This window comes from Heptranchias perlo, chromosome 9, assembly GCF_035084215.1.
Source record: "Heptranchias perlo isolate sHepPer1 chromosome 9, sHepPer1.hap1, whole genome shotgun sequence".
Lineage (NCBI taxonomy): Eukaryota > Metazoa > Chordata > Chondrichthyes > Hexanchiformes > Hexanchidae > Heptranchias > Heptranchias perlo.
The window spans coordinates 15,123,498-15,147,420 of NC_090333.1; the positions used below are offsets into that span (position 1 = coordinate 15,123,498).

The 23,923-nt window shown below is 46.4% G+C and overlaps 1 protein-coding gene across 11 annotated transcripts in view; it reads right to left on the reverse strand.

Moving 5' to 3' along the window:
- Positions 1-6,249: 6,249 nt before the first annotated feature.
- The window catches only part of LOC137325142 (kynurenine--oxoglutarate transaminase 3-like), an 88,977-nt gene continuing 71,303 nt past the window's right edge, over positions 6,250-23,923 (reverse strand). For 9 of the 11 annotated variants that reach the window (XM_067989893.1, XM_067989901.1, XM_067989894.1 and 6 more), the window contains 2 exons: positions 13,416-13,502; positions 6,250-11,598 (listed from right to left, as the gene is read on the reverse strand). In XM_067989893.1, the coding sequence (XP_067845994.1) occupies positions 11,548-11,598; positions 13,416-13,502 (138 nt within the window). In that variant the 3' untranslated portion in view covers positions 6,250-11,547. The remainder of the gene's footprint in view (positions 11,599-13,415; positions 13,503-23,923) is intronic. The other 2 variants (XR_010963825.1, XR_010963824.1) reach the window with 2 other exon arrangements.

The following is a 23,923-nucleotide window of genomic DNA, read 5'->3' on the forward strand; positions in this document are numbered from 1 at the left end:
TCTCTGGCCACAGGGGATGTGCCAGAGGACTGGAGAACCGCTAATGTAATACCATTATTCAAGAAGGGGAGTAGGGAAAAACCGGGGAACTACAGGCCAGTGAGCCTAACATCAGTGGTAGGAAAATTATTGGAAAAAACTCTGAAGGACAAAATTAGTCTCCACTTGGAGAAGCAAGGATTAATCAGGGATAGTCAACATGGCTTTGTCAAGGGAAGATCATGTCTGACTAATTTGATTGAATTTTTTGAGGGGGTGACTAGGCGTGTGGATGAGGGTAACGCAGTGGATGTGGTATACATGGATTTCAGTAAGGCCTTCGATAAAGTCCCCCACATGAGACTGGTCAAGAAGGTACGAGCCCATGGAATCCAGGGTGCCTTGACACTTTGGATACAAAACTGGCTTAGTGGCAGAAGGCAGAGGGTGATGGTCGAAGGTTGTTTTTGTGACTGGAAGCCTGTGGCCAGTGGGGTACCACAGGGATCGGTGCTGGGTCCCTTGCTGTTTGTGGTCTACATTAATGACTTGGATATGAATGTAAAAGGTATGATCAGTAAGTTCGCTGATGATACAAAGATTGGTAGGGTGGTAAATAGCGAGGAGGATAGCCTCAGTCTGCAGGACGATATAGATGGGTTGGTCAGATGGGCGGAACAGTGGCAAATGGAATTTAACCCGGAAAAGTGCGAGGTGATGCACTTTGGAGGGACTAACAAGGCAAGGGAATACACAATGAATGGGAGGACCCTAGGCAAGACAGAGGGTCAGAGGGATCTTGGTGTGCAAGTTCACAGATCCCTGAAGGCGGCGGAACAGGTAGATAAGGTGGTAAAGAAGGCATATGGGATACTTGCCTTTATTAGCCGAGGCATAGAATATAAGAGCAAGGAGGTTATGATGGAGCTGTATAAAACACTGGTTAGGCCACAGCTGGAGTACTGTGTGCAGTTCTGGTCGCCGCACTACAGGAAGGATGTGATCGCTTTGGAGAGGGTGCAGAGGAGATTCACCAGGATGTTACCAGGGCTGGAGCGCTTCAGCTATGAAGAGAGACTGGGAAGATTGGGTTTGTTTTCCTTGGAGCAGAGGAGGCTGAGGGGGGACATGATTGAGGTGTACAAAATTATGAGGGGCACAGATAGGATGGATACTAAGGAGCTTTTTCCCTTCGTTGAGGGTTCTATAACAAGGGGACATAGATTCAAGGTAAAAGGCGGGAGGTTTAGAGGGGATTTGAGAAAGAACTTTTTCACCCAGAGGGTGGTTGGAGTCTGGAACTCACTGTCTGAAAGGGTTGTGGAGGCAGGAACCCTCACAACATTCAAGAAGCATTTGGATGAGCACTTGAAATGCCATAGCATACAAGGCTACGGACCAAATGCTGGAATATGGGATTAGAGTAGACAGGGCTGATGGCCGGCGCGGACACGATGGGCCGAAGGGCCTCTATCCGTGCTGTATAACTCTATGACTCTATGACTCTATGAATCTTATCTCTTCAAGCTGTGCTGTCTCTCTCCCTTTGGTTTAGGCCTACTCGCTTTTGCCTGTGTCTTCTCCTCATTGGCTCTGTCCCAAGGACTTAGGTAGCATTACCTCATTACTCCTTTTCTCGATAAGGACTTGTGTCTTATCACATCTCCTTTGTCTTTCACAAAACTTAACTTATTCAAACCGGTTCCAGCCAGCTCAGGCCAGTGACTGAACTCAGGATACTTCAGTTCAAAAGTTGTTCTTGCCTGTGTGTGTCAGCAGCTGACGTCTCAGGTTACTTTCTGCAGCCCCTGGCCAACAGGCAGGCAAAACTGTAATTGAACAGCGGGCGGCCTTTAAAGAGGAGATGGTTCGGGTAATGTCTAGGCACATTCCCATGAGGCAGAAAGGTAGGTCAACTAAAGCCAGATCTCCCTGGATGACAAAAGAGATAGTGAGTAAGATGAAATGGAAAAAAGGGGCGTATGACAGATGTCAGGTTGATAACACAAGTGAGAACCAGGCAGAATATAGAAAGTTCAGAGGGAAAGTGGAAAAGGAAATAAGAGGGGCAAAGAGAGAGTATGAGAATAGACGGCAGCCAACGTAAAAAAGAATCCAAAAGTCTTCTACAGGCATGTGAACAGTAAACGGTAGGAAGAGGAGGGGTGGGGCCGATTACGGACCATAAAGGAGATCTACTCATGGAGGCAGAGGGGATGGCTGAGGTACTAAATGAGTACTTTGCACCTGTCTTTACCCAGGAAGAAGATGCTGCCACAGTCTCAGTAAAGGAAGATATAGTTGAGATACTGGATGGGCTAAAAATTGATAAAGAGGTACTTGAAAGGCTAGTTGTGCTTAAAGTAGATAAGTCACCTGGTGCGAATGAGTTGCATCCTAGATTGCTGAGGGAAGTAAAGGTGGAAATTGCAGAGATACTGGCCATAATCTTACAAACATCTGTAGATACAGGGGTGGTGCCAGGGGACTGGAGAATTGCAAATGTTACACCCTTGTTCAAAAAAGTGTGTAAGGATTATTCCAGCAACTACAGGCCAGTCAGTTTAACCTCATTGGTGGGAAAATTTTAGAAAATATAATTCAGGACAGAATTAATAGTCATTTAGATGAGTGTGGATTGATTAGGGAAAGCCAGCATGCATTTGTTAAAAGCAAATCGTGTTTAACTAACTTTTTAGTTTTTTGATGAGGTAACAGAGAGGGTAGATGAGGGCAATGTAGTTGATGTGGTGTATATGGACTTTCAAAAGGCGTTTGATAAAGCACTGCATGGTAGGCTTATCATCTAGATTGTGGTCCATGGTATAAAGGGGGCAGTAGCAACATGGATACAGAATTGGCTAAGTGACAGGAAACAGAGAGTAGCGGTGAACGGTTGTTTTTCGGACTGGAGGGAGGTGTACAGTGGTGTTCCCCAAGGGTCGATGCTGGGACCACTGCTTTTCTTGATATATATTAATGACTTGGACACGGTTGACAGGGCACAATTTCAAAATTTGCAGATGACACAAAACATGGAAGGGTAGTGAACAGTGCGGAGTGATAGACTTCAAGAGGATTTGGACAGACTGGTGGCATGGGCGGACATGTGGTAGATGAAATTTAACCCAGAAAAATGCAAAGTGATACATTTCGGTAGGACGAATGAGGAGAGGCAATATAAAGTAGAGGGCACAACTCTAAAAAGGGTACAGGCACAGAGAGATCTGGGGGTATATGTGCACAAATTGTTGAAGGTGGCAGGGCAGGTTGAGAAAGCGGTTAAAAAAGCATATGGGATCCTGGGCTTTATAAATAGAGGCATAGAGTACAAAAGTATGGAAGTCATGATGAACCTTTATAAGACACTGGTCCGGCCATAACTGGAGTATTGTGTCCAGTTCTGGGCACCGCACTGCAGAAAAGATGTGAAGGCCTTAAAGAGGGTGCAGAAGAGATTTACTAGAATGATTCCAGGGATGAGGGACTTTAGTTATGTGGCTAGACTGGGAAAGCTGGGGTTGTTCTAGAAACATAGAAACATAGAAAATAGCAGCAAGAGTAGGCCATTCGGCCCTTTGGGCCTGCTCCGCCGTTTTAAATGATCATGGCTGATCATTTAACTCTGTACCCTGTTCCCGCTTTTTCCCCATATCTCTTGATCCCTTTAGCATTAAGAAATATATCTATCTCCTTCTCGAATACATCTAATGACTTGGCCTCCACTGCCTTCTGTGGTAGAGAATTCCACAGGATCACCACCCTCTGAGTGAAGAAATTTCTTCTCATCTCGGTTCTAAATGGCAAACCCCGTATCCTGAGACTGTGACCCCTGGTTCTGGACTCCCCAGCCGTCGGGAACATCCTCCCTGCAGAGGAACAGAGACGGTTGTGAAGAGATTTGATAGAGGTATTCAAAATCATGAAGGGTCTAGACAGAGTAGATGGAAACTGTTCCCATTGACAGAAGGGTCAAGAACCAGAGGACATAGATTTAAGGTGATTGACAAAAGAACCAAAGGTGACATGAGGAAAAACTTCTTTACACAGCAAGTGGTCAGGATCTGGAATGCACTGCCCGGGGTGGGTGGTGGAGGCAGATTCAATCATGGCCTTCAAAAGGGAACTGGATAAGTACTTGAAAGGAAAAAATTTGCAGGACTAGGGGGATAGGGTGGAGGAATGGGACTAGCTGGATTGCTCGTGCATAGATCCGGCGTGGACTCGATGGGCCGAATGGCCTCCTTTCTTACTGTAACTTTTCTATGATTCTATGAGGGAGAGGGTTCTTCTGGGGAGTGCAGCCATGGGTGGCTCAGCTGTACAGCGGAGGAGGAGAAATGTCAGGAGAGCAATAGTGATAGGGGAATCAATAGTTAGGGGAACAGACAGGTGTTTCTGCGGCTTCAGACGTGATTCCAGGACGGTACGTTGCCTCCAGTTGCCCGGGTCAAGGATGTCACTGAGCAGCTGCAGAACATTCTGAGAAGGGAGCGTGAACAGCCAGAGATCTTGATTCACCTCAGTAACAATGACATAGGTAGAAAGAGGGATGAGGCTATGCAGACAGATTTTAGGGAGCTAGGAAAGAGATTAATAAACATGACCTCAAAGGTAGTAATCTCCGGATTACTTCCGGTGCCATGCAGATGAATGCGTAGCTGGAAAGATGGTGCAGGAGGGAGGGCTTTAGATTCCTGGGGTATTGGGACCGGTTCTGGGAGAGGTGGAACCTGTACAAGCCGGACGGGTTACATCTCAACAGGGCTGGAACCAATATCCTCGAAGGGAGTTTTGCTAGTGCTGTTGGGGGGTGGGGTTTGAACTAGCTTGGCAGGGAGATGAGAACCTGAACGTAGATTCAGAAGGGAGCGAAGCAGAGCTGGAAATGGAAGGCAGAAAATTAGTAAGCAAGTTTGGAAGGCAGAGGAATCAAAGGTTGGAAAATAGACAACAAAGGAGTTTGGCAGTGCTTAATGGTATATACCTCAATGCAAGGAGTCTAGTGAATACGGCAGATCAGCTGAGGGCACAGATTGACACGTGGAAGTTTGATATCATAGCTTTTACAGAAACATGGCTTAAAGAGGGCTAGGAATGGCAGCTCAACATTCCTGGTTACAGGGTTTTCAGACGAGATAGAGAAGGGGATAAAAAAGAATTGGGGGGGATAGCAATATTGGTAAAGGAAACAATTACAGCCATGAGGAGGGATGATATGTTAGAAGGATCATCAAATGAGGCCACATGGGTTGAGCTAAAGAACAAAAAAAGGGGCAATCACACTACTGGGAGTGTATTATAGACCCCCAAGCAGTCAGAGGGAGATAGAAGAGCAAATATGTAGGCACATTTCTGAGAAGTGCAAAAACAATAGGGCAGTAATAGGAGGGGATTTCAACTACCCTAATATTAACTAGGATAGAATCAGTGTAAAAGGTATAGACGGTGCAGAATTCTTAAAACGCATTCAGGAAAACTTTTTTAGCTGGAATATAGCAAGCCCAACAAGAGAGGGGCAGTTCTGGACTTAGTTTTAGGGAATGAAGCTGGGCAGGTGGAAGGAGTATCAGTGGGAGAGCATTTTGGTGGTAGTGATCATTATTCAGTTAGATTTAGCATAGTTATGGAAAAGGACAAAGATAGAACAGGAGTAAAAGTTCTCAATTGGGGAAAGGCAAATTTTACTAAGCTGAGAAGTGATTTAGCAAAAGTGGACTGGAAACAGCTGCTTGAAGGTATATCAATTGTAAACAATTTTACAACACCAAGTTATAGTCCAGCAATTTTATTTTAAATTCACAAGCTTTCGGAGATTTTCTCCTTCCTCAGGCATCTCCACATCATGAAGGTATATCAGTATCAGAACAATGGGAGACATTCAAGGGGGAGATAGTGAGGGTTCAGAGCAAATATGTTCCCACAAAGAAAAAGGGTGGGACTCTAGAGCCCCCTGGATGTTATGTCAGACACCGAGAGCTCAATACTGCAGAAAGCCTAGAGGACTATAGAAAGTGCAGGGGTGAGACTGTAAAGATTAGGAAAGCAAAGAGAGGGCATGAAAAAATACTGACAAGTAAAATCAAGGAAAAACCAAAGATGTTTTATAAATACATAAAGAGCAAGAGGATAACTAAGGAAAGAGTAGGGCCTATTAGAGACCAAAAAGGTAACCTATGAGTGGAGGCGGAAGATGTGGGTATGGTTCTTAATGAATACTTTGCGTCTGTCTTCACAAAAGAGAAATGTAAGGAATCTTACAACACCAGGTTATAGTCCAACAGTTTTATTTGAAAATCACAAGCTTTCGGAGATTATCTCCTTCGTCAGGTGAGTGAGTGAATGAGAGGTTCTCAAATCGCATATCTTATATTAGGCTGGGACACGATCACACCAATCAAAAGGTGTCATTGGTGTTCAGACACGTTAGCCATGGAAAACAGTACGTCCCAGTATACTGAATGCACAATGGGTCAAATTACACAGACAAAGAGAGAAAGAGACCCGAAAGGCAGAGAGGGAGAGAGAGAGAATGTCTAGTTGTATTAAAAACAGATAACTTTTTTTTTCCTGCTGGTGGGGTTACATGTAGCGTGACATGAACCCAAGATCTCGGTTGAGGCCGTCCTCATGGGTGCGGAACTTGGCTATCAATTTCTGCTCGACGATTTTGCGTTGTCGTGTGTCTCGAAGGCCGCCTTGGAGAATGCTTACCCGAAGATCGATGGCTGAATGTCCTTGACTGCTAAAGTGTTCCCCGACTGGGAGGGAACCCTCCTGTCTGGCGATTGTTGCGCGGTGTCCGTTCATCCGTTGTCGCAGTGTCTGCATGGTCTTGCCAATGTACCATGCTCCGGGGCATCCTTTCCTGCAACGTATGAGGTAGACAACGTTAGCCGAGTCACAGGAGTATGAACCATGTACCTGGTGGGTGGTGTCCTCTCGTGTGATGGTGGTATCTGTGTCGATGATCTGGCATGTCTTGCGGAGGTTGCCGTGGCAGGGTTGTGTGGTGTCGTGGACGCTGTTCTCCTGAAAGCTGGGTAATTTGCTGCGAACGATGGTCTGTTTGAGGTTGGGTGGCTGTTTGAAGGCGAGTAGTGGAGGCGTGGGGATGGCCTTAGCGAGGTGTTCATCGTCATCGATGACATGTTGAAGGCTGCGGAGAACATGGCGTAGTTTCTCCGCTCTGGGGAAGTACTGGACGATGAAGGGTACTCTGTTGGTTGCGTCCCGTGTTTGTCTTCTGAGGAGGTCTATGCGATTCTTCGCTGTGGCCCGTCGGAACTGTTGATCGACAAGTCGAGCGTCATATCCCGTTCTTACGAGGGCGCCTTCAACATGTCATCGATGACGACGAACACCTCGCTAAGGATGATGCAGACATTGTAGTGAGGAGGAGTGTGAAATATTGGATGGGATAAACATAGTAAAGGAGGATATATTAAAGGGATTAGCATCTTTGAAAGTAGATAAATCAACAGGCCTGGATGAAATGTATCCCTGGCTGTTATAAGAAGCATGGGAGGAAATAGCGGAGGGTCTGACCATCATTTTCCAATCTTCTCTGGCAACAGGCGTGGTGCCAGGGGATTGGAGGACTGCTAATGTTGTACCGTTGTTTAAAAAGGGAGAAAAGGATACACCGAGTAATTACAGGCCAGCCAGCTTTACCTCAGTGGTGGGCAAATTATTGGAAACAATTCTGAGGGACGGTATAAATCGTCATTTAGAAAGACATGGATTAATCAAGGTCAGTCAGCATGGATTTGTTAAGTGAAGGTCGTGTCTGACTAACATGATTGAATTTTTTTGGGGAGATAACAAGGAGGGTCGATAAGGGTAGTGCATTTGTTGTAGTCTACATGGATTTTAGCAAGGCTTTTGACAAGGTACCACATGGCAGACTGGTCAGAAAAGTAAAAGCCTGTGGAATCCAAGGGAGAGTGGCAAATTGGATCCAAAATTGGCTCAGCGGCAGGAAGCAAAGGGTAATGGTCGACGGGTGTTTTTGTGACTGGAAGGCTTATTCCAGTGGGACTCCATAGGGTTCAGAACTAGGTCCCTTGCTTTTTGTGGTATATATTAATGGTTTACCCTAAATGTAAGGGGCCTAAATGTAAATGATTAAGAAGTTTGCAGATGATACAAATATTGGCCATGTGGTTGATAGTGAGGAGGAAAGCTGTAGATTGCAGGAAGGTATCAATCGACTGGTCAGGTGAGCAGAAAAGTGGCAAATGGAATTCAATCCAGAGAAGCGTGAGGTAATGCATTTGAGGTCAAATAAGGCAAGGGAATATACAATAAATGGGAGGATACTGAGAGGTGTAGAGGAATAGAGGGACCTTGGAGTGCATGTCCACAGATCCCTGAAAGTAGCAGGACAGTTAGATAGGTGGTTAAGAAGGCATACGGGATACTTTCCTTTATTAGCTGAGGCATAGAATATAAGAGCAGGGAGGTTATGCTAGAACTGTATAAAACATTAGTTAGGCCACAGTTTGAGTATTGCATACAGTTATGGTCACCATAATATAGGAAAGATGTGATTGCACTAGAGAGGCTACAGAGGAGATTTATGAGGATGTTGCCAGGACTGGAGAATTTTAGCTACGTGGAAAGATTGTATAGGCTGGGGTTGTTTTCATTGGAACAGAGGAGGCTGAGGGGTGATTTAATTGAGGTTAATAAAATTATGAGGGGCCTAGATAGAGTGGATAGGAAGGACCTAGTTCCCTTAGCAGAGAGGTCAGTGACCAGGGGGCATACATTTAAAGTGATTGGTAGAAGGATGAGAGGGGAGCTCAGGAGAAATTTTTTCATCCAGAGGGTGGTGGAGGTTTGGAACTCACTGCCTGAAAGGGTGGTAGAGGCAGAAACCCTAAATTCATTTAAAAAGTACTTGGATGTGCACTTGAAGTGCCGTAACCTGCAGGGCTACGGACCAAGTGTTGGAAAGTGGGATTAAGCTGGATAGCTCTTTTTCGGCCAAACTTTTCCAAGTGCCAATTAATTTTGTCCGGATTATTGTCTCTAAAAGTTTCCTCACCACCGACGTTAGGCTGACTGGCCTGTAATTGCCCAGTTTATCCCTCTCCCCTTTTTTGAATAGTGGTGTAACATTTGCAATCCTCCAGTCCTCTGGCACCATCCCCATATCTAAGGAGGATTGGAAGATTGTGGCCAGAGCCTCCGCAATTTGCACCCTTACTTCCCTCAGCAACCTAGGATGCATCCCATCCGGACCGGGTGACTTTTCTACTTTGAGTAATGACAATCTTTTAAGTATCTCCTCTTTATCTATTTTTATCCTATCGAATATCGTTACTACATCCTCCTTTATTGCTACAATGGCAGCATCGTCTTCTCTAGTGAGGATGCGAAGTATTCATTTAGTACCTCAGCCATGCCCTCTGCCTCCACATCTTTTTTGTCCCTAATCGGTCCCACACTTCCGTTGATGACGCTTTTACTATTTATACGTTTATAAAAGACTTTTGGGTTCCTTTTATTTTAGCTGCTAATCTATTCTCATACTCTGTCTTTGCTCCTCTTATTCCCTTTTTTAGATCTTCTCTTTACTTACTGTATTCAGCCTGATTCTCAACTGCATTATGAACCTTACATTTGTCATAAGCCTCTTTTTTCTACTTCATTTTAATCTCTAATTCCGTCAGACAAGAGATGCCAGTGGCACTGGAACAGAAGGACCAAGCCAATGCTCGGACCTACGGACCTAGATCGCTCGGATGGACAGAGTGTCGAAGGTCATATTAAGGATGTGTTATGAATCACAAATTGTCAAAACACTGTAAAGCTCCTTTAACAATATACCTTAGTCCTAATCTCCATGGAGACCACCAATTCCCACAGCAGCAATGGTCTGTCTGACTGAGATTGCCCCAATTTAGTGCAAAATTAGAGCACTAGTTTTGTGCATAAGTAACTAGATTGTGGAGCAGGACCCTTAGAGTCATCAGATAGAGAGGATTTTCACCTTGTCAGCTTGGGACCAGAGTCTAACCCACTGCATTAACCAGTTTCTCATTTGCCAACCTAATATTGATCTTTTAGGTCTTTTGGCCACATATTAATTGTGTTTGGCTTGCATCTTAAATGGAGCATATCACAAGTAACAAGCACGCTGCCAACCTGCGTGCTTCATGTTCAGGGACTCTTAAGGTTGCTGCTGGACTGGGCACCTAGCACACATCTCTGCAATATTTCTCAATCCAGCATTTGTCTTTTTTCTATTTACTTGCAGGAGAAGACAGCACATAACAGGTGGCAGTAAATGTAGACTGGGGGAATTGGGTCAACTAATCTAAGATCTTTGACTCCTTACAAGGAGAGGGCATTCTGAAAAGGCCAGAGGTCTCCCCACAAGCTTACAGCTAGTACTGTCCTTTGTTTTTTCTTCTTTATCTCCCTACTCACTCATTCCCTCACACATAACACATAAGAATATCTTACTATGTAAGTTTTGCTTCAAGGACGTCTTCTTTCCAGTTTGTAAAATATGTTTTGTGATCCTCTCGGTGCCAAACAGGAGAGATGGTGCAGTCCTCTGCTGAGCACCTCACTGTAGTCTGCATCACTCACTCCTACAGTGGCAAGCACGAGCACAAATCCATCGACTTTGGGGATCAGTTAGTGAGTTGCAGAAGGGAGCACTCGATGCATCATTGAGAACGATTGAGGAGGAGGTGGAGGTGGCACTGCAGGAATTGAAGCCTGCTGGCTGGATAGACAGTTCAAGGGCTCCTACAGATGCTGAGCCAAGGGATTCAGACCTCACAGGTGTTTGATAGCTTGGCATGCAGTTAATGCTTTTATTTGGCAGTGCACCAAGCAGCCTTCAAAGCTTGTGGGCATTTAGAAACCACACCTAAACAGTGCTACGTGACCTCCCCCAGCCTTCTTCCCCACCCCCCCCATTCTGGGATTCAGACCACTGTAGAGAGCATGGCCACACTGGGCTCCTCTGCCGCAGAGACTCCTTCCTACGTTCAAACATTACAAATGCTCTGACTGCGGCTGTACAGATCATGAGCTTTATTTATAATAGCCTGGGGGCGATTTTAACTTTGCTCGCTTGTCAGAAACCAGCCAGGCGGGCAGTTAAATTCACCCATGGGACTTACCCGCTGATGTCCCACTCTCTTGCCGCAGGTTCCGATTTTAACCTAGTTTTCTGAACAGGTGGGAAAGACTCCCGCCAGAAACTGATGGGGATCCTCTTTTAAATATGCAGATAGGGCTCCAGTAATGTCGTCAGGGCCCGGCTGCTATTTTAACCAGCGGGACGAGGAGCCGTGGCCTGAAGAGGCCCGAGCAGCTAAGATTTTTCAGCCACAACAGATGAAGTTTTAAATCCCAAATGATATTTAGCAGGCTGCCACTTCTTCTAATTTTTGACCTGTTCAATTCAGTGCTTTTAGGAAATAAAGAGTTGAATACTACTTGTTTTACTCAAACAATTTTGAGGCCAATACAGGTTGGTATGTGCAATTCTGTTCATTAGAGCTCAGTGACAGTAACTGGGCTTCTATGAAGCATTGGCTTTCATTTCCAGTTCTTCAGAATGATCTCTGCTGAATCCAATGTACTATCTTGCTGTAAAGAGAAAGAGGAAAAAAAAAGATAATTTACACAAAGACTAACTAGAGATGCACAAATACAACAACAACTTGCATTTATATAGCGCTTTTAACGTAGTAAGACATCCCAGGGGCGTTATCAAACAAAATTTGACACCGAGCCACATAAGGAGATATTAGGACAGGTGACCAAAAGCTTGGTCAAAGAGGTAGGTTTTAAGGAGCGTCTTAAAGGAGAGAGAGAGGTAGAGAGGCGGAGGGAGGGAATTCCAGAGCCTAGGACCTAAGCAGCTGAAGGCACGGCCGCCAATGGTCGAGAGATTAAATCGGGGATGCACAAGAAGCAAGGATTGGAGGAGCGCAGAGATCTCGGAAGGTTGTAGGGCTGAGGCTGTGACAGAAATAGGGAGGGGCGAGGCCATGGAGGTATTCAAAATCAAGGATGAGAATTTTAAAACCTAGGCGTTCCCGGACCGGGAGCCAATCTAGGTCAGCGAGCACAGGGTGATGGGACAAGGGACTTGGTGCGAGTCAGGATATGGGCAGCAGAGTTTTGGATGAGCTCAAGTTTATGAAGGGTGGAAGATGGGAGGCTGGCCAGGAGAGCATTGGAATAGTCAAATCTAGAGGTAACAAAGGCATGGATGAGGGTTTCAGCAGCAGATGAGCTGAGCCGGGGCAGAGACGGATGATGTTATGGAGATGGAAGTAGGCGGTCTTGCTAATGGAGTGGACGTGTGGTCAGAAGCTCATCTCAGGGTCAAATAGGATTCCAATGTTGTGAACGGTTTGGTTCAGCCTCAGACAGTGGCTAAGGAGAGGGATGGATTCGGTGGGTAGGGAACAGAGTTTGTGGCGGGGACTGAAGACAATGGCTTCAGTCTTCCCAATATTTAGTTGGGAGAAATTTTTGCTCATCCAGTACTGGATGTCGGACAAGCAGTGTGACAAACCAGAGACAGCGGAGGGGTTGAGGGAGGTGGTGGTGAGGTGGAGCTGGGAGTCGTCAGGGTACATGTGGAACCTGACATTGTGTTTTCCGATGATTTCGCCGAGGGGCAGCATGCAGATGAGAAATAGGAGAGGGCCAAGGAGAGATCCTTGCGGGACTCCAGAGGTAACTGTGCAGGAGCGGGAAGAGAAGCCATTGCAGGTGATTCTCTAGCTACGACTGGACAGATAAGAGTGGAACCAGGTGAGTGACGGGGGAGAGGCGTTGGAGGAGGATGGTGCAGTCAACCATGTCAAAGGCTGTAGACAGGTCGAGAAGAATGAGGAGGGATAGTTTACCACGGTCGCAGTCAATAGGATGTCATTTGTGACTTTAATAAGGGCAGTTTCAGTACTGTGGCAGGGGCAGAAACCTGATTGGAAGGATTCAAACATGGAGTTGTGGGAAAGATGGACACGGATTTGGGGGGCGACGACACGTTCAAGGACCTTGGAGAGGAAAGGGAAGTTGGAGATCGGGTGGTAGTTTGCAAGAACAGACGGGTCAAGGGTGGGTTTTTGAGGAGGGTTATGATGTCAGCAGATTTGAAGGGGAGGGGGACAGTACCTGAGGAGAAGGAACCATTAACAATATCAGCTAACAAATGGGCCAGGAAGGAAAGATGGGTGGTCAGCAGTTTGGTGGGAATAGGGTCAAGGGTGCAGGAGCTGGGTCTCATGGTCAAGATGAGTTCAGAGAGGGCATGAGGGGAGATAGGAGAGAAACTGGAGAAAGATGCAATGCTTTTATACATGCTTTTAGTTTGTGCTTCATGAATTCTATGCAACACGATTGGTAAACAGACCCTGCCACTTCTTGAATGTTTAAACCAGTTGACTGACCTTGATAAAGCAGAAGCGAATATACTTTTCAAAATGGCTCTTGGACTGGTCACTGACAAATGAGGTCACAGGAATAGCTGCCAGTCGCTGAAAGAAAATAAAGGTTTGGAATGTAAACTCTAGTGAACTGTATAGGGATGAGCACAAATCAAAGTTTCAATTCCACATATCTGTATTGTACACGATTATCACAGGTGAACAGTTTAATCAGAGCAAAAGCAACCTATTACAATGGTAAGGAAAAAAAATCTATAATATATTAAAAATTTTAAGTCTGCGAGCACATCCTATCAACTTTTTTCCCATTGTAAGTTTCTACGTCCATTTTTTTAAAAATTCGTTCATGGGATGTGGGCGTCGCTGGCAAGGCCGGCATTTATTGTCCATCCCTAATTGCCCTCGAGAAGGTGGTGGTGAGCCGCCTTCCTGAACCGCTGCAGTCCATGTGGTGAAGGTTCTCCCACAGTGCTGTTAGGAAGGGAGTTCCAGGATTTTGACCCAGCGACGATGAAGGAATAGTGATATATTTCCAAGTCGGGATGGTGTGTGACTTGGAGGGGAACGTGCAGGTGGTGTTGTTCCCATGTACCTGCTGCCCTTGTCCTTCCAGGTGATAGAGGTTGTGGGTTTGGGAGGTGCTGTCAAAGAAGCCTTGGCCAGTTGCTGCAGTGCATCCTGTAGATGGTACGCACTGCAGCCACTGTGCGCCGGTGGTGGAGGGAGTGAATGTTTAGGGTGGTGGATGAGGTGCCAATCAAGCGGGCTGATTTGTCCTGGATGGTGTCAAACTTCTTGAGTGTTGTTGGAGCTGCATTCATCCAGGCAAGTGGAGAGTATTCCATCACACTCCTAACTTGTGCCTTGTACATGGTGGAAAGGCTTTGGGGAGTCAGGAGGTGAGCCACTCGCTGCAGAGTACCCAGCCTCTGACCTGCTCTTGCTCTTCTATTACATAGAATCTACAGCACAGAAACAGGCCATTCAGCCCAACAGTCCGTGCCCGCATGCAGCAAGACCTGGACAACATCCAGGCTTGGGCTGATAAGTGGCAAGTAACATTCATGCCAGACAAGTGCCAGACAATGACCATCTCCAACAAGAGAGAGTCTAACCACCTCCACTTGACATTTAAAAAAAAAATTCGTTCATGGGATGTGGGCTTCGCCGGCAAGGCCAGCATTTATTGCCCATCCCTAATTGCTCGAGAAAGTGGTGGTGAGTCGCCTTCTTGATCCGCTGCACTCCGTGTGGTGAAGGTTCTCCCACATTGCTGTTAGGTAGGGAGTTCCAGGATTTTGACCCAGCGACGATGAAGAAACCGTGATATGTTTCCAAGTCGGGATGGTGTGTGACTGAGAGGGGAACTTGCAATTCAATGGCATTACCATCACCAAATCCCCCACCATCAACATCCTGGGGGTCGCCATTGACCAGAAACGTAACTGGACCAGCCACACAAATACTGTGGCTATAAAAGCAGGTCAGAGGCTGGGTATGCTGCGACGAGGGACTCACCTCCTTTCCACCATCTACAAGGCACAAGTCAGGAGTGTGAAGGAATACTCTCCACTTGCCTGGATGAGTGCAGCTTTAACAATACTCAAGAAGCTCGACATCATCCAGGACAAAGCAGCCTGCTCGATTGGCACCCCATCCACCACCCTAAACATTCACTCCCTTCACCACCGGCGCACTGTGGCTGCAGTGTGTACCATCCACAAGATGCACTGCAGCAACTCGCCAAGGCTTCTTCGAAGTTCAAAATCCTGGAACTCCCTACCTAACAGCACTGTGGGAGAACCTTCACCACACGGACTGCAGCAGTTCAAGAAGGAGGTTCACCACCACCTTCTCAAGGGCAATTAGGGATGGGCAATAAATGCTGGCCTTGCCACCGACGCCCACATCCCCTTGAACGAATAAAAAAAAAACTGGTTTATGCTTCACACGAGCCTCCTTCCATTCTAATGACTCTTCCCACCCGTCCCCCATATCTTACTATTCCATCCTCCCTCATGTATGCATATTTATAAGAATGCTGATATAAACTTGTCACACTGTAATTACACCCTCTCATCAGTGGTGGTGCTTTAAAGTCTCAGTTTTGCATCTCCCAGTTCCTCAGCCTATACTGCAAAGATACTCCTGTGTTCCAACCAACTCTTGCAATATTTTCATCTAAAACACAGGCAATCATCTTCCTAATTTCAGCATGGTTGAATGAACTGCTTTGGTCTGTAGCAAGATAAGTGCTTTGCAAAAGCTGCTTTCAAGTTGATTCTTTTCTTGGGATTATTAATAAATGAGGCTTTTCTTTACGATATACTGAATTCTGTCACTGAATATAGTCACTGAATTCTGATGCACAGTAATGTGTCTGGTATCAGGCGTCGCTTTCTAATACACCTGAACTTCTTCAGTCTGCAAGGCCACGGACATCAGCAGTTGTTTTTTTTCACTTCAAACTTTTTCTCTGGATTCCTGGTCTACCTTCTTTCTTTCCTTCTTTTTTAGGCACAAAATAGCCTGAAGGTATAACTCCGTGTGTAACATAAGATGGGAACGTGATTTACCTCAACCCAAAACCTAAAGCAGCCAAGATCAGCTCTAGAAAATACCACACACTCAGAAGGCCTTGTGAGACAAACTGCACGTCCAATCTTGGTGTTTATGAGGCAAACAGAGGGAAAGAGGGGAGATGAAAGAGAAAGAGGGAAAGAGGAAAGGGGAAATAAAATTAAGGACAAATGAGACACATGGGGGGAGTGAGGGGAAGAATGAAGGAAAGAAGCAAAGAGAATAAATAAAGGACGGGGAGATGAAACAGGGAGAGAAGAGAATGAGGCAAGGAAAAAATAGAGTGAGAAAAAAAATCCAGATTTCAATTAAATAGTTGGAAACAAGAGCATAGGTGTCATTTTCAATATTTCTTGCAGAAACAAGAAACTGAGCATACTATTATCCAATATTTAACACTGGTGGCTGCTTGTCAGTACAACATTTGTTTTGCTGGCTCTTGCACTTCAAAAGGTGGCCACCCCTGATGTATGTGATCACATTCACACAAATAGAGTGATTAAAAAACAGTTTAAAAAAAGGCTGCATGTACTGACACCACAAGTCCCGGGCAGAATGGAGATGATTTGGTAATTCCCCCATCAACCATGCTTGGAGCCCACACAGCTGTAAGTGACTGGGATTGATTTAAAGCTCATAATTTCTATTAAGTAGCTATCTTCCACTCACTGTATTTTGCTGGAGAAATAATCCAGCTGTTCTCGGGAGACTGTGCTGTAGTTTCGGTCATGAGTTCCGTTTGCTGTAGTTCATAGAGACTCTGTTTAAATAGATTCTGTTTGCTGAGTAAATAGACTGTTTGCTGTAAGTTTATTGCCTCCAACTCACTGGCTGACAGTGGTGTCAATACTCACTCCGTTAAAAAAAGTGCCTCAATAATACCTGTGGGTAATCCACTGGATAAACCATAGTACCTGCCATTCTGCTGGAGGATTAGAGGAGCCATAAAAGGCAGAGGTCTTTACACCCGAGGTCATCTTTGCACCACCACTTATACCATCAAACTGGATTCCCAAAGCCTGGAACATTACTGATGACACATGTGGCCATATATGCCCCTAACCCCTGATACTACCCCTATCATGAATAGAAACTCCATTAACGTGCAGCTGGTCTGTGACAGAATAATGCATGTTAATGCTCACTGTGCTGGGAGCTTGCCACGGGTGCTTTATTTTATGGCAATCGATGGTGCCACTGTTCACTCAGAGCCAGGAAGACTGGTAGCGGACAAAGGCTAACCATTGGAGTCCTGGCTCATAACTCCCTTTGAGACATACATGGGCAAAGCTTAGACAGATACAATAGGCACACACAGCTACCAAGGTTTGGATGAAGCAGACCATCTGGATGTTAAAGCAAAGATTCCAATGCATCAAATTGGGGGGGGGGGGGGGGGTGGTGGGCGGGAGAGAGAAAGAGTCTCATAGCACAGCCCAGCAAAGATATCCAAGATTATTATGATCACTAGCCTAGTGGTTATGGTACTGGACTAACAATCCAGAGATTGCGAGTTCAAATCCCACCATGGAAAATTGGGAATTTGAATTCAGTAAAATCTGGTCATTTGTGGGCTGTCACCAGATAAATTAAACAACAACAACTTGCATTTATATAGTGCCTTTAACGTAGTAAAACATTAAGAATGAAAGTTGCTGGTTCACTAATATCCTTCAGAGAGGGGAACCTGCCTTCCTTACCCGGTCTGGAATACACATGACTCCAGTCCCATACTACACGGATGACTGGGTAACTAGGGATGAGTAATAAATGAGACTGTGCCAGTGTCACCCACATCCCAAGAATGAATATATTAAAAAATAATAATCTCCTGTGCTATCCATGCATAGGGCCATTGCCATGGAGCAGGTCAAAGAAGAAAATCAACTTCAGTAGCATGAAAGGGGCCTCGAACATGAGCAAGAGTTGTCTGCAAAACCAATCATTCACTCAACAAGAGTTTTAAGGGAAGCTCTACCAACAACACATTTAATTAAATGTCTGTATCATGCAATGCAAAATCAGTGATCTGCACATATGCCCAATACCCTGGCAAAAAGAAGAGACTCCTGCTCCTCCGGGTCCCACAAAGAAAGTTAAAAACAAACTTAGCTGCTCGGGCCTCTTCAGGCCACAGCTCCTCGTCCCGCTGGTTAAAATAGCAGCCGGGCCCCGATGAGATCACTGGAGCCCTATCTGGACATTTAAAGAAGGACCCCACCAGTTTCTGGCGGGAGTCTTTCCCACCTGCTCAGAAGAGCAGGTTAAAATCGGAATCTGCGGCAAGAGAGTGAGACATCCGCGGGTAAGTCCCATGGGTGATTTTAACTGCCCGCCTGGCCGGTTTCTGCCAAGCGAGCAGAGTTAAAATCACCCCCAGGCTGTTGTAAATAAAGCTCATGATCTGTGCAGCGCAGTCAGAGCACTTGTAATGTTTGAACTTCGGAAGGAGTCTCTGCGGCAGAGGAGCCCAGTGTGGCCATGCTCTCTATAGTGGTCTGAATCCCAGAATGGGGGGGGGAAAGAGGGCTGGGGGAGGTCACGTAGCACTGTGTAGGTGTGGTTTCTAAATGCCCACAAGCTTTGAAGGCTGCTTGGTGCACTGCCAAATAAAAGCATTAACTGCATGCCAAGCTATCAAACACCTGTGAGGTCTGAATCCCTAGGCTCAGCATCAGAAGGAGCCCTTGAACTGTCTATCCAGCCAGCAGGTTGCAATTCCTGCAGTGCCACCTCCACCTCCTCCTCAATCATTCTCAATGATGCATCGAGTGCTCCCTTCTGCAACTCAATAACTGAACCCCCAAAGTCGATGGATTTGTGCTCGTGCTTGCCACTGTAGGAGTGAGTGATGCAGACTACAGTGAGGTGCTCAGCAGAGGACTGCACCATCTCTCCTGTTTGGCACCGAGAGGATAGCAGAACATATTTTACAAACTGGAAAGAAGACGTCCTTGAAGCAAAACTTACATAGTAAGATATTCTTGTGTGTTATGTGTGAGGGAATGAGTGAGTAGGGAGATAAAGAAGAAAAAACAAAGGACAGTACTAGCTGTAAGCTTGTGGGGAGACCTCTGGCCTTTTCAGAATGCCCTCTCCTGGTAAGGAGTCAAAGATCTTAGATTAGTTGACCCAATTCCCCCAGTCTACATTTACTGCCACCAATTATGTGCTGTCTTCTCCTGCAAGTAAATAGAAAAAAGACAAATGCTGGATTGAGAAATATTGCAGAGATGTGTGCAAGGTGCCCAGTCCAGCAGCAACCTTAAGAGTCCCTGAACATGAAGCACGCAGGTTGGCAACATGCTTGTTACTTGTGTTATGCTCCATTTAAGTTGCAAGCCAAACACAATATGTGGCCAAAAGACCTAAAAGATCAATATTAGGTTGGCAAATGAGAAACTGGGTAATGCAGTGGGTCAGAGTCTGGTCCCAAGCTGACAGGGTGAAAATCCCCCCTCTATCTGCTAGCTCTAATGGTCCTGCTCCTCAATCTAGTTACTTTTGCACAAAACTAGTGCTCTAATTTTGCACTTTTAAAAAATTTGTTCATGGGATGTGGGCATCGCTGGCGAGGCCGGCATTTATTGCCCATCCCGAATTGCCCTTGAGAAGGTGGTGGTGAGCCGCCTTCTTGAACCACTGCAGTCCATGTGGTGAAGGTTCTCCCATCCCTGTTAGGAAGGGAGTTCCGGGATTTTGAGCCAGCGACGATGAAGGAACGGCGATATATTTCCAAGTCGGGATGGTGTGTGACTTGGAGGGGAACGTGCAGGTGGTGTTGTTCCCATGTACCTGCTGCTCTTGTCCTGCTAGGTGGTAGAGGTCGCGGGTTTGGGAGGTGCTGTCGAAGAAGCCTTGGCCAGTTGCTGCAGTGCATCCTGTGGATGGTACACACTGCAGCCACGGTGCGCCAGTGGTGAAGTTTGTGTTTGTTTGTGAATGTTTAGGGTGGTGGATGGGGTGCCAATCAAGCGGGCTGCTTTGTCCTGGATGGTGTCGAGCTTCTTGAGTGTCGTTGGAGCTCCACTCATCCAGGCAAGAGGAGAGTATTCCATCACTCTCCTGACTTGTGCCTTGTAGATGGTGGAAAGGCTTTGGGGAGTCAGGAGGTGAGTCACTCGCCGCAGAATACCCAGGCTCTGACCTGTTCGTGTAGCCACGGTATTTATATGGCTTGTCCCGTTAAGTTTCTGGTCAATGGTGACCACCAGGATATTGATGATGGGGGATTCGGCGATGGTAATGCCGTTGAATGTCAAAGGGAGGTGGTTAGACTCTCTCTTGTTGGAGATGGTCATTGCCTGGCACTTGTCTGGCGTGAATGTTACTTGCCACTTATCAGCCCAAGCCTGGATGTCGTCCAGGTCTTGCTGCATGCGGACTCGGGCTGCTTCATTATTTGAGGGGTTGCGAATGGAACTGAACACTGTGCAATCATCAGTGAACATCCCCATTTCTGACCTTATGATGGAGGGAAGGCCATTGATGAAGCAGCTGAAGATGGTTGGGCCTCGGACACTGCCTTGAGGAACCCCTGCAGCAATGTCCTGGGGCTGAGATGATTGGCCACCAACAACCACTACCATTTTCCTTTGTAATAGGTATGACTCCAGCCACTGGAGAGTTTTCCCCGATTCCCACTGACTTCAATTTTACTAGGGCTCCTTGGTGTCACACTCGGTTAAATGCTGCCTTGATGTCAAGGGCAGTCACTCTCACCTCACCTCTGGAATTCAGCTCTTTTGTCCATGTTTGGACCAAGGCTGTAATGAGGTGTGGAGCCGAGTGGTCCTGGCGGAACCCAAACTGAGCATCGGTGAGCAGGTTATTGGTGAGTAAGTGCCGCTTGATAGCACTGTCGACGACACCTTCCATCACTTTGCTGATGATTGAGAGTAGACTGATAGGGCGGTAATTGGCCGGATTGGATTTGTCCTGCTTTTTGTGGACAGGACATACCTGGGCAATTTTCCACATTGTCGGGTAGATGCCAGTGTTGTAGCTGTACTGGAACAGCTTGGCTGGAGGCGCAGCTAGTTCTGGAGCACAAGTCTTCAGCACTACAGCTGGGATGTTGTCAGGGCCCATAGTCTTTGCTGTATCCAGTGCACTCAGCCGTTTCTTGATATCACGTGGAGTGAATCGGCAATTGGCAATCTCAGTCAGAAAGACCAGGGGCGTGATTTTAGCACGGACGCAGGAAGGGAGTGGGGAGGGAAGATAATCGGACATGAAACCCGGAAGTTAAGTTGGCAGGTCACAATCTGTGATCGCAACCTTAATGAGGGCAATAAATTTTACTTCTGGGCTTTGCGCCCGGCAGCCAACGGGAAGGCCGGAGATCGGAGAAGAGGGAGAATGGGATCGTGGCCCGTGGAGGGCATGGTGGGGTGGGGGGGGTGGGGGTCTGATGCTGGCAAGAGGTCAGAGGTCGATTGCAGATCGGGTGAAGAGTTCTGAGGTTGAGTGAAGAGGTGTGGGGGCGGTGGGGGAGGAAATCGGCCGATTGTGGGGTCATGTCATGCCAGGTGAACTTGTTGGGCGTGGATAAAGTACTCCTGCGCATCCGGGCCCATAAGCAGCTCAATAAAGGCACTCACCTCATGGATCCAACCCTCCCACCCTGCTTTCACCTGACGTGAATTGGAAGCGATGGGAAACCTGACAGGTAAGGTTAAAGTTGTTTTAGTTTTGTAATACACAAAAAATTAAGAGCCTCAACTATTGCAATGAGATACATTGCCCGTTTAAGTATCAGCCCGTCGGCTTTAAGTGGGGGCGGGACTTCCGGGTGTCTGTTACACGCGCGCATCCAAACACCTGGGTCAAACCCGGAGGTGGGCACCTTGGAGCCGGGATGCGGTCCCGCTCCAAAAATCAAGTATTTTTACCGCCCACCTGTCCCCAACCCATCCGTTCTCGGGTGTAAAAATTACCTCCAGGTTGTTGGTGTGGGAATTGGTGGTCTCCATGGAGGTTGGGACCAAGATATATTGTAAAAGGAACTCTGCCCTGTGCCTAACCATGGTGTATCAGGACGTGCTTCATGGAAATACACCAGTACTAGCATCCCTCACATTCCTCACCTTGAAGGACAGATATCCGTGTTCAAAAAAAAACTGACTTGGAAAGATAGTGCTTCACGACAGTTTCAGAAAATGTTATTTTAAGACGCAAATACTGAAGAGGAGACAGACAGACCATCCCATACGTGGAGAGTTTGCACTCGTGAGTAATGTCACACTCGAGTGAAGGTGTGAGTCACGATTCACTGCGTGTGAATAAACAAAAGAGAGAATGATTCGTTCATCACGTCTTGATGCAGATGGTGCCCCCTCAACATAAAAGAACAAAGAACACACAAGTTACAACACAGCAACTTGCATTTATATAGCAACTTTAACGTTGAAAAAAAACTTCCAAAGCGCTTCACAATGAGGAGTGGTGACCAAAAGCTTGGTCAAAGAGGTGGGTTTTAAGGACAGTCTTAAAAGAGGAGTGGGAGGTAGAGAGGTGGAGGGGTTAAGGGAGGCAAGTTCACAGCATGGGTCCTAGGTGGTCAAAGGCATAACCACCAATCGTGGGGCGAAAGAAGGTGGTTGGGGGGGGGGTGCACAAGACGCCAGTCTTAGTGAAGTGGGGAATTTGGAGTTTGGGGTGGTGATAGTTCCAGAGGAAGTTACAAAGATAGGAAAAGACTTGCATTTATATAGCGCCTTTCATGACCTCGGGTCGTCCCAAAGCACTTTACAATCAATTAAGTAATTTTTGAAGTGTAGTCACTGTTGTAATGTAGAAACGGGGTGGCCAATTTGTGCACAGCAAGGTCCCACAAACAGCAATGTGATAATGACCAGATAATCTGTTTTAGTGGTTTTGGTTAAGAGATAAATGTTGGCAAGGACACCAGGGATAATTCCTCTGCTTTTCTTCGAAATAGTGCCCTGGGATCTTTTATGTCCACCCAAGGGGGCAGACGGGGCCTCGCTTTAGCGTCTCATCCTAAAGACGGCACCTCCGATAGTGCAGCACTCCCTCAGTACTGCACTGGGGTGTCAGCCTAGATTTTGTGCACAAGTCTCTGGAGTGGGACTTGAACCCTTCTGACTCAGAGACAAGAGTGCCACCCAATGAGCCACGGCTGATACCGTGGATGGGGCCATGAAAGGATTTAAACGCAAAGATTAGAATTTTAAATTTGAGGCATCAGGAGCCAATGTAGGTCAGTGTGGACAAGGGTGACGGGTGAATGCGACTTGTTGTGGGATAGGATATGGGCAGCAGAGTTTTGGAGCACAAAAGTAGTCCTAAGGAAATAAATTTGGGGGGAGAATCTCTCCTTGAACCAATCTAGCTTTCACTGGATTTGAACTTGGGTGGAGCAGCCTGCAACTGTTGAGACTTTTTTTTAAAGTCTCAAATTAGACTAGGGCAAGCTTTAAAAAGGATTGAATGTTGACATCAGTTCCAATTTTTGCTGACAGTTATTCTATTGCTCCTTTATTAAATAAATAATGCATTATTTAAAAGTAAGGCTAAGTAAATGTAAATTATACCCATGTGCGAGCTCAACCAATTCTGGACCCATCTTTTGTTTCTTTACTTATCCCATTACCACCCCCCTTTGCCTTCGCTATCATCCCTTTTGGTCATTTAATCACTCCTGCCCTCCACCCTTTCACGGATTCTCTGCTTTGTTCTTTCCTTCCCCACCCCTTTCCCTGGCTCTGTATTCGCTTAAAAACTGTTAAATCTTTAACATCTTCCAGTTCTGATGAAAGGCCAGTGACCTAAAACATTGGGGTTGATTTTAGGATGGCCAAGCGGGTGCGTGGGGGGCTCTTAAAATTGGGGAATCCCGGAGCGGGTCCAGAGCCCGGCTCCAACCCGCCCACTTCCGGGTTCCCCAGTGACGCGTTCGGGTGCGT